Source organism: Channa argus, chromosome 18 (genome assembly GCF_033026475.1).
Source record: "Channa argus isolate prfri chromosome 18, Channa argus male v1.0, whole genome shotgun sequence".
Classification (NCBI taxonomy): Eukaryota; Metazoa; Chordata; class Actinopteri; order Anabantiformes; family Channidae; genus Channa; species Channa argus.
The window spans coordinates 18022215-18032806 of NC_090214.1; the positions used below are offsets into that span (position 1 = coordinate 18022215).

At 40.3% G+C, this 10592-nt stretch overlaps 1 protein-coding gene across 7 annotated transcripts in view; it reads right to left on the reverse strand.

Moving 5' to 3' along the window:
• The window catches only part of cacna1bb (calcium channel, voltage-dependent, N type, alpha 1B subunit, b), a 140982-nt gene extending 131031 nt beyond the window's left edge, over window positions 1–9951 (reverse strand). For 6 of the 7 annotated variants that reach the window (XM_067485210.1, XM_067485208.1, XM_067485207.1 and 3 more), the window contains exons 1-5: window positions 9795–9951; window positions 7827–8130; window positions 4459–4737; window positions 2646–2751; window positions 77–216 (exon numbers count right to left, since the gene is read on the reverse strand). In XM_067485210.1, the coding sequence (XP_067341311.1) occupies window positions 77–216; window positions 2646–2751; window positions 4459–4737; window positions 7827–8130; window positions 9795–9855 (890 nt within the window). In that variant the 5' untranslated portion in view covers window positions 9856–9951. The remainder of the gene's footprint in view (window positions 1–76; window positions 217–2645; window positions 2752–4458; window positions 4738–7826; window positions 8131–9794) is intronic. The other variant, XM_067485211.1, reaches the window with a different exon arrangement.
• Between the last annotated feature and the right edge of the window lie 641 nt (window positions 9952–10592).

Sequence of the window (10592 nt, forward strand, 5' to 3'; positions counted from 1 at the left end):
AGATACACACAAAGGAAACCACTTTCTCACTTATGATTTTCATCTACAGCTGACACCCAGCGGGTGAGGGACTCACCCCGTGAGGACGACTACAAAGTCCATTACATTCCAGCCGTTGCGGAGGTAGGAGCCTTTGTGAAATGCAAAGCCCAGGGCGATGATCTTAATGGCAGCCTCGAAACAGAATATTCCAATAAAGTAGGGCTCTGTGTCATCCTACAGAAAGACAGAAAGAATCAGAGAGAATGAGAATGACACAGGAAAATCTTTTTAGTAGAAGTAAGAAAGTGGTTAATGAAGCGTTCAGTGAAAGAGAGGGCAGTAAAAAGAGAAAGAAAGATGTCTCTTTTCAATTCTGGAGTAGAAGTGCAGGCAGTGGAGGCCTCTTTTTTTGCATAAAATGATATTGAATTCAGTCTATAAGAGATATTTTCACAGAGCATAATGTTAAGGGCTATGGAAAATCATTGGAACCTAAGGCCAGCTAAAATTATTGCAGAAATCTATTTAACTTCAACTAAAAGCAGTCCACAAAATACGTAAACTAACTAAAAATATTACAGGAGGACTGATGAAGGGGCACCACTATGAAGCAAGCATTTAAGGAAAAAGTAGGGTTAACTTGCCACCCACTACACAAAAGACACAGATGAAAGTGTGATTATGGCTCTGTAAAATGGCACTTTGTAATAGCAGTAGGTCTCACTGGTTGACAACTGAGAGAAAGGTGCTTGGGTTAAATAAAAACATATTTGGGCAACTACTGATATAGACTGGGCAGAGAAAATGGCCTTTTGTGTTAACTATAAGAGCATCAGGGTAAAACACCGGGTGGGACTCACACTAGTCAAAAAGCCAGCTGATAATAGGAGATGAAGATGCACTTGGGCCAGCATTTGAACCAAACAGGAGTACACTTGGGCTGTTTAAGTGCCCCTCTAATGTGATAGGCAAACTAAAAGCATTGTTCCAGTAGCAGAAAGACATTCCTGTTAGAAATGGTACTCAGAACCATAAAGCATAACAACCATGACTGGACATGAATAATTTGTTTACACGCCATTATTCCATTAGGTGTGAAAAAAATCAACAGTGTGTCACAGTTGACCCTGGGCCTTGCTGTGAGTAAGGAAACTGAATGGCGGCGCACATGAGATTTCTATCTGAAGAGCCTGGGGGGGACTGAACAGGGGTTGAGCAGAGGATATTAGTGCCTAAACCAACCCCTTCCTCTCTCAATTTTCCCTCACTCTTTAGTACAGAAGTACAACCTGACAGAATGTCCCCTAACCCCAGCATCACCCAGCCTTCAGCAGACAGTAAATAATTATGTCAAAGCAGAGCGACAGGGCTGAACATTGTAAAAAATAACACTGACTACTGTGAACATCCAGTGATACTAGAAATTGCAGAGTTACTGTATCAAACTTGAGGGCTATGGTGGTAAGACAAAGACTGACTGTTGTTGTCGAGAAGCAGATAAGATGTTGCTGGCCAGTAAGGGAGGTCATAAGCACCTGCATTGTTTCAACAACAATGACAGGCAGTCGTGGTATAGTATATGTTGTTTAGGTGTTAAAAAGACAAGCATCAGACAAAACAATAGAAGTGTAATGTAAAAGCGGAGCCCACGGCTGCTTGGACAAATGGCTGTACTACTAGTGTGTTATCATTTGTTATCCATATATCTAAAACACTCAAATTCTAAATACACTTGTAAAAGACAGCTGGGGAAATCTGCAAGGACCATGGCGCTGAAGCCCTGCAATAGATCTGAAATACCATTACTAAGTAGCTTCTATCATTGCATCCACTTACAGCAAACCTCCTACTCGGTTGACAGAGTTTCATAAATAATAGCTGATCCATTGCTCTAATTAAAAGACTTCTTGTTGTATTACATCCTCAATGTGGTAGATATAATACAAGAGGAAGCTGGTTTTCATCTTTGTGTAATATCTCTATTCACTTCTTAGGTGCTGAATGTATTCTTTTTGTTTTCCTAGCTGTGACACATTCATTGCTAAATTTGCATCACAGCATTATTCAAAACTAGAGCAGGTGGTACAATATGAGAGGAATTCATTGACTTTTTCACATTAAGCAGTTGCTCTTTGTAACACTGTCTGCCTCTCTATTTTAAGACAAACTCCCCTGAGCTACAACACCCTCGAAAACATTAATCCCAAAGTGCTGACCCATAAATCTATGTGCTATTCATGTTTTTTCTAGTACACGGTGCCACTTGATCTACCCATGCAGTAACATCTTTGGTTTCTCTCTGAGACTGCTTAGCCATCTAACTGTTAAAGCTCAAATGCTGTTTTTAACTAAGTCTACGTGTCAGCACCTAGGGGAACAGGGAGAGGAAGCATGGGATTAAAGGTAGCTCAGTAAGAAGCTCTGTTGGATTACAAGATAGGAGTTGGAGAAGAAAAAACAGGAACACACCGGGTTTCCCACCGAACCTTATGGGTGAAAATCTAAGCAACCTTTGTACATGTGGGACAGTGATTCCTCTGACAGGAGTTAGCAGCCAGCACTTCTGACTTTTGGTTTACTCTCCATTTGAGTTGGACTGTCTGTTCATTAACGAAAAGCGTTCAAAAAGCTCAAAAGAAGTGACCTTAAAGGATTACACTTACCAGGCGCTCCGACATTGGTGTCTTGTCACTAGCGGGTAGATGCTGCTCCAGGGCCAAGACGATGCAGTTGGCAATAATTGTAGCCAGGATCATGTACTCAAATGGAGTGTGAGGGTTAAGGAGCAGTTGAAATTGAATTTGAAGAGATTTCATTTCACAGGTTCCATTCTAGTGAATGACTGACTTTACCAAAAGCACAGTGAGTAAATAACTAATTATGTAAACCTAGTCATGGCAGGCAAACAATAAAATCATCTTGCGTGTTGCTGTACGATGGCCATTAAGCTTAAAAAGACACAATTATTAACAAAGGCATAAACCTTTCATCATGACATGGAGGAAGCTTTTCAGTAAAGAAAAAGCATGCTATACATGCGCCTATGATCCTTCCAGATGGTTTATCATCATCAGTTTTCTATGGTATTATCTATGGCATATTCTTCAATCCATTTTCACTGGGTCACTGCCCATAGGCCAGGGCCTTTTGAGGGCCTATGAATCATGAGAGAATAGGCATCCTATAAAGCCATGATGTAAACTTATGCCCCTGATTATGCCACAATATGTTTTTATGACAATGAATGGCAGAATAAAATGTGAGGACTTTTGCTTTGTTTACAGTGTTTGTTTTTATATTGGTCCTGTTGAGTGGGAAGTTTGAATCATATCAACTCTAAGAGCACATATAAAATGGTAGCATTGTTTTTGGTAATAGTAGTTTAACCAGCACAAATTTTTACCGTTGTCGTACTTTCGTCGTAAAATTATTTATATTGGAAAACAATAATAAGAATAGTTCACCTCTTTTAAGAGAGAAAATACAAAGATTTTAAAAATCGCAATGACTCGTTGAGGTAGACTTTTTAAAGCGTGGCGTGAGCGGGAAGAGTAGGCGACTTCAGCACCATGGAGAGGGCTCCATTGCAACGTTTTTATCATTTTTTTTATTCTATTTTTTTATTTTTTTTGTCTTTTCGGCTTATCCTGTGAGTTCAGGGTCGCCATAGCGGATCATTGTCCGCATATTAATTTGGCACAGCTTTTACACCGGATGCCCTTCCTGACGCAACCCTCCCCAATGTCTACCTGGCCTGGACCGGCACTGCACAGCTGTAGATGGGAAAGGGCCATGGGGGGCTGAGTGTCTTGCCCAGAGACACTTCGACATATAGCCGGGACCGGGGGCAACGTTTTTACCAAATAACCCGTGCTATTTGTTAATATTTACAGACTTTCCTGGGGACGGTGGGGAGTGGAGCAGCACAGCCTTTATTGACTTGTAGTTGCACTCATCATTAGCTATGTTGGGTCATTAACTACAATGCCGGGTTTGTTGTATGCCCGACAGTTAACATACGAGATTTAGACAAAAAAACTTATCAGTGGACGTTGTCACACAGAGGTTTCATATTGAGCTGGGAACAGAAACGTGTAATACAATAGAACGAGGTGAAGTCTTTTCACTGCCGGCACCGATTTCGAAAACATCTTTGTGTCATGCTGGACAGAGATAAGAAGCAGAGCGACAGGTGCAGGCGGCGTTGCGCGGAGAGGAATAAAGAAAGACACCACGTAGCTACTCCGCAGGGGGCGAGAATTGGTCATTTACCAGCACGGGTGGCTTTTCACAACCTAAATCGAAAGCGAGGGTATAATCTACCACAGCAGCTACACTTAATAGCTTGATATTTATGACTAGAAGCCGTGGCGTATCCCTGCTTTACAAATATCTGTGTGATGTTGCCAAGCAAGGACAGACAGGTTAAAGGCTCCAGATGCACCTGCTCTGCGCAGCGCTACTCAGGAAGGATATGGCCATTCTGTTATTCTCTTTGCATACTTCCGGATGAGATTGTCCTCGCGGAAGATGAAGAGGGAGCGGTTGACAGTCAAACAGTTTTGTTTGACAGGGTTTGGATTGTAAATGGCCATTGTCCGGGCTCTCTGGGCCATCGATTGCTTGTACATCCTTTGGCCACCTGGAGCGCCACCACCCCGGACACCCCCTCTCCCAGCGCCCGGTCCACCTCTCCCTCCGCTGCCTGTGCTTCCTCCATAGCGTGTGGGTAGATCTTCTGCGAAGCGAGCCATTCTGGAAACGCACAGATCCAAAGGGGAAAATCCAAATTGGTGTCAGTGGGAATGAAGGAGAAACGCATCACAACAAACACATTTCTCCCAAACCACAGCTTAGTATAGAGTGTATTGAAAGCGTGCGTTTGGAAAATTAAAAAAAGGCTGTCCTCATTGAAACCAACGTTCTCTTGATCCTTTCCATTCATTCATCTTCAGTTACATTTAAAACATTAAAGTTAAAAAAAATCACTTCAGTAAAAATATCCACTTCACTCATGCAGTAGTGAGTGGAGAACAATCACGCTTGAACAAATTCACATCACCCTGTCCTTGTCCAAAATCCTGACAGCATCCTGTCAGCATTCAAACACCAGTTGAAATGTTCAGGATGTCAGACACAAATGAGCAGGGGAGTCACAAAACACCAAAATCCCTCTGTTTTCATTTTCCAGCAGAAAACAGCAATAAAACAAACCAATCCAACACGAGCAGCTGTCCTGTGATTCTCTTTGATCGCTCGCTGTATGGGGGCTGAAGGCTATATAGCAAGTCCTCAGTGGAATAAGGAAGAGCACATGTGACCAAAATGGGCCTATCGGTGAGTGGAGCGCACAGACGCGCTCGTCGTCTGCTGGCTGTTTATGAGACAATACAACGAATGAAGTTGGGAAAGCCCTGCGGGTCGACCCATGAGCGTTGATCAATCGTGTCTTCCAGCATCAACAAAGCACATGTTTTTAGAATGGTAGAAGCCTTTAACAGCTCATTTGTGCCCTCAGCATCTTGCACTGCAGAAAACACAGTGGTCAAATTCAGACTTTGTAAAAACGCTGCAAGGATCGGTCTATTTTTGGCCAGTATTTGTAGGGAAAATCATATTCTGGCAGATTAGATAACTTTCCTTTCAAAATGCGTTGTTTCTTTTAAACCCGTCTCGACACTGTTGTGCTCCTGTTTGTAGATTTTTACAAAATTGTTTAAACTCACTTCCTTTCGTTTGGCGTCCCACAAGAGTAACAGCAAAATCAATCTATTTTTCCTATGAATATATTTTTCATTTGGCCTAATTAAAACACATTATACAGTATAGAAAATAATTAAAGTGACAACCCTTCACACCTGCAGCTGCAAGTTGACATTAAAAAAAAAACATAAGAACATATCTGATATTATGTTATTAGCACTGAGGAAAATGCAATAGTTCCTAATTCAGAGGGGTGGATTTAAAGTGGACCTCTGAAAACTCTCATCAGCTCAAAGCCATATTTAAAAGCTTATAATAAGGTGTGTTCTTTTTTAATGGTTTTACTATAAATGGAAGGATGTACTATAGTAATTATTCTTTAAAAAAACTCTGCTTTTTGGCTTTAAGTAAAATATGAAAACTGCTCGAATGGCCTTCAAAAACATTATGTGTATTATTTTATTATGTATTATTTTTATTATATTATTTAGTCTATAAACAGTCACTAAACGTGTTCTAAAAAGGGTTGTGGTGACTGCAAAAGGGGAGGAAGATAGTGGTTAGCCAAGCTGCTAAGAAGGGGGCTGTTTAGGGCTATTTGGGCACAGGTGATATTAAGTAAGGCTTAATATCACCAGGAACTTCCTCTGTTTTCTAGTCTGAGAAGCTAAACTGTGGTAAAGAAAATTTATTTCACAGGGTTGCTCAATTTTAATTTATTTTATTACTTAGGTTATTCATGCTGTCAGCAATGTTGTTATATAATGTGTGTGTGTGTGTGTGTGTGTTTGGGGGGTATTAAGGTTCTATGTCAATGCTGTATCAGTCAGTAGAAATAGGAAAGAAATAAACGAGCCATGCTTATGGCATTTACAGGTTTCCAAGGACCTCTATAAATTTATCTAATAGCCTGTTTAGATTAACGTCAAATACCACTGGCAGCATTGTGTGTGACGTTTACTGGCGATGATGCTTTTAAAATTTGTTTTAGAGATTGAATTAAAAAGCAGCATCAAAACCTTTTGCTTGGTCTACAGCTTGTTATTTGTTGGCATTCAGCAGTTTCTATTTCCTGTACATTTTTAAGAGTCTGAATAATAATAATAAAAAAAAAAGTCTGAGGCCAGTGTCTTTACATAACTCAATCTAGTTGTGAGTCACCATCTGTTAATATTCAGAGATTCAAAAAATGTTGCATTTGGGCTGTTTAGCAAAACAACAAATAACAGATAGCTAGGTATTTTTCTCCATGTTTCCTTCTGACTTCAGAGCTGCTTACCTTTTCATATTTTAAACGACAATGGGTTTTTTTTTGGTCTGTGTTCGATTTAATTCCACAACTGCAAACTAGACTAGACCCCATGTTGACAAACTCTGATCTAAAGGCCATTTTTGAATTGCTTCAGTGTTGGATTACTTTGTTCTTTAATTTACCATTTATATTTTTAATGATCATCTGCAGCCAATTACAAATGTTATCCATGCCACGGAAGAGCCATCTAGCGATTAAGTTATGTACTGCAATAGGAAGATAACTTTAATATGTTGCAGCTTGAGGGATGTTTGGACAAAAAGACATTGAATAATTTTTCTTTCTTCATAAATTGTGCTGATACTGCCGATTTTATTATTTTTAAAATCACATTCCAACAAAAAACTATGGGTTATTAGGATTTGTTAGAAAAAAGGATGATTGCAGTTTATTATTGTAAATGAGCTAAATGATTAACAGGGCAATGTGGATACCTGCCTTAGGATGTTTCTGTTATGCAGCCAACCTCACTGATATATATTACATCACTGGTATATATTAGGTTGACACCATAATAAACCAGTCAGTACAATGTATTACATTAGCCCACCACAGCCCACTTTTTCAACAAAACTAAAGACCCTTACCTGATGTTACCTATTGCAAGACCTAAGTAATTACTGAGTTACTGAGTAATAACTGCGTTACACACAGCAAACACTGGGCATAGAATATGACAGAAAGTGGCCTAACGTGACCTATCACGGTCACCTATCACCTATGATAACATTGTGGACTTTATCACATTTCCTTCTTTTATCAGCTTTTCTGCAACTACCATGTGGTTGTTGTAGTTGTAGTTTTTCTAACTGATGTTCATGTGCCTCACCTGCAGGGCCATGACATGTTGTTGAGGGTCTCATGTTTCCGAATGATGTGACGGACACCATCTCTTCTCGCCGCCCTGCTCATTCCGTTAAGGCGTAAAACGGTGTCATACTTCTGCGTGTCTTTGCTGGCTGTCCATGATAGCTCATCCGGCTCTCCAGTGACTGTGTCCTCCACAGTTAGCGGCCCCTCCCCCGGTCGCTTCTCGCGACGGGCCGCTTTGTCACGTGACGGAGCACAGGTGTCCTCGTACTCCGCCCCTAGAGTGAGCATCCTCCAGGACCCGAACGTGGCCGCGCGTACGGCTGTAATGGAAAGGAATTGATACAGACTAAAAAGCCAACAGTCACTAACTATTAAAATTTTTTTGGACTGTTGAAATGATCGCTGTACAAGAATTACAAAGATTCTTGTGTAAGTTTTGGCTAAGTGGCTCCGAAAAAGCCCATTGGTCCAACGCACAGCTAACGCTAGCTAACCTACAATGAAACGTAATGATACCCCGGTTTCACAAAGCGATCCAGAATGTCTATATACAACTTCCTGAACCACTCCGTCGCATAAATCAACTTTCTTTCTTACCATTCATATACATATTCTCAGGATACATTTATTTTCGTCATTTGACGTAGTCGGCTCTGTTTGGTTAGCGAGACGAGCTGCTGAGTCACTGTTTTAACTGGAACTGAGGTTCCCAAAGACAAAACGCAATTAGCTACAAACAAAAACAGATTGTCTTTTTTTTTTTGGCAAAGGTGTGATACATATTAAATGTGTTGCAAAACATAACAGTTGGTGTAAAGTCATACATTTCTTATTTTGATGTTTTTTCCCCATCCTCGTTCTGTTGACCGGCCAACCCGGAAGTTAGCATCTTCATTGTGGCCTTTACAAAAATTAAGTGGGATTTTTCCATTGGTATTTGGAAAACTGTGGAAAATAAGCTCAGTGACAAAAAGAAGTTAAAATCCTTTATGTTTTTTTTTTTTTTTTGAAGCTGAAACACAACTGCATGAAGTAAAAACCTATTAGGCTATAAAAAAAACTACACCACAGTTGCATGACATCCATGTCACCGCCACTATCAAAAAGATCAATGGCTCCCGGCTTGTCCCTTCAGGGGTCACCAGAGAAAAACGTATTCCAAATGTCTTTCCACATGCCCTTCCTACCACGGCCCCCCCATTTTATTTGGCTTTGGACCAGTACCAGCGGTGGCCCTTTGTGGCTGGGCGGGGTAACACCTTGGATTCGAGCCTGCGGCCTTCTGCATCTCAAACCAATGATCTACCATTGATTTAACAGGCCCCCCAATGTCATAGCTACTAAACATTCAATTTATGATTTCATTTAGCGCATTTACCTCGTCTACAAAAGCATTTGTTCTGGACCTGACAGTCTCTGTGTTCAGATGACAGTTAATGTTCCCAACAGGATTTGTAGACTCATTCATCTACTTGTTAGCAACTGTATCTTTAAAAATACATAAAACTCTGATAAATTTCATGTCACACAGTAAAACATTGAATTCCCTTGATCTTGTTTAAGACACCAATTCCAAAATTGGAAAATCTTCTACAGTGTTGCGCACACTGGCTCACACTCATAGATCACATGGCCTGTTAGGACAGTTACTAGAAACAAACCATCGCTTATTAGTGAAACGTGTGGTATGACAAGTCAGGTTACCGCTGACAATAGAGAACAGTGTAAAGGTGATCTTGTCCTCACAACTGCCAACATACAATGGAAAACAAATAAACCCAGGTTGGCTCACATCTCAAAAAAAAAAAATCACAAAAATTTGAAAATTTCACATATCTCTCCATACATGTAGAAAGAAGGCCATGGGGCCTGTTATTACCTTGATGGTGGCAGTGTTCATACAGGAGTTGCAAAAATGTAACCTATTAAAATAATATTTGTACACAAATGTTAACAGAGGTTAACAGAACCAGAATGAACATACCATAAACCACAGTGGATCTTCTCTCTGCCCATCTGGAGTTGTAGGGAACTGTTCTCTTCATAATTGCTCTTCAGGGTTAATGAAATAAATCCTACTGAACAGTGCAGTAAAGCAGCAGTTTGACACAGTTCATGTATGGCTGCCTGCAGGAGGCTCCCCTGTAAGGCACGCCAAAGTAAAAAGAACAAAAAGTTCTTCCCATCTTGGAATGCGGAAAGGCTGCTTCCTGTCCTGCCAGTTAAGACCCCAGTTATCAAACCAACCATCTTCGATGCTCAAGGATAAATTTCTCTGATTCAATTATTGACTCTGTTTTCGTTGTCCGCCCTGGTAATCAGGAAGGGAGCAATCATCAGCCAGATTGAGACCTAAAAGGCCTGCAGATGCACAGGCACTGACTTCCTGCTGTTTTTCTCCACCTCCCTGGTATTACCAGGGAAATTTCAATTTAAATTTTTTTTGTTAGTTTATTATGCAAGCAGATTAGCCTAAATACATTTATTGAGACACCGAAGTGTACTATAAAAGGATAGCATGTTTTAACTCTCTGGTGTATATTTACAGCCGCTCTAGAGTATTTTCTAGTGATGGTTTAGTAAAGGTTTAACTAAGTTTAATGATGTTGGGGAAACTTTGTTATAAAATAAAAAAAAATAGTCAAGTAAAAAGAAACACATATTTAATTCCCATTAATAACATTGGTGAACTTTGTATCTAAGGGCATCATCAGGTGAAAAATGCCATTAATTTATGAACATATATCTGATAAAACAGGACGTCTGTCAGCCATGAGCTCAG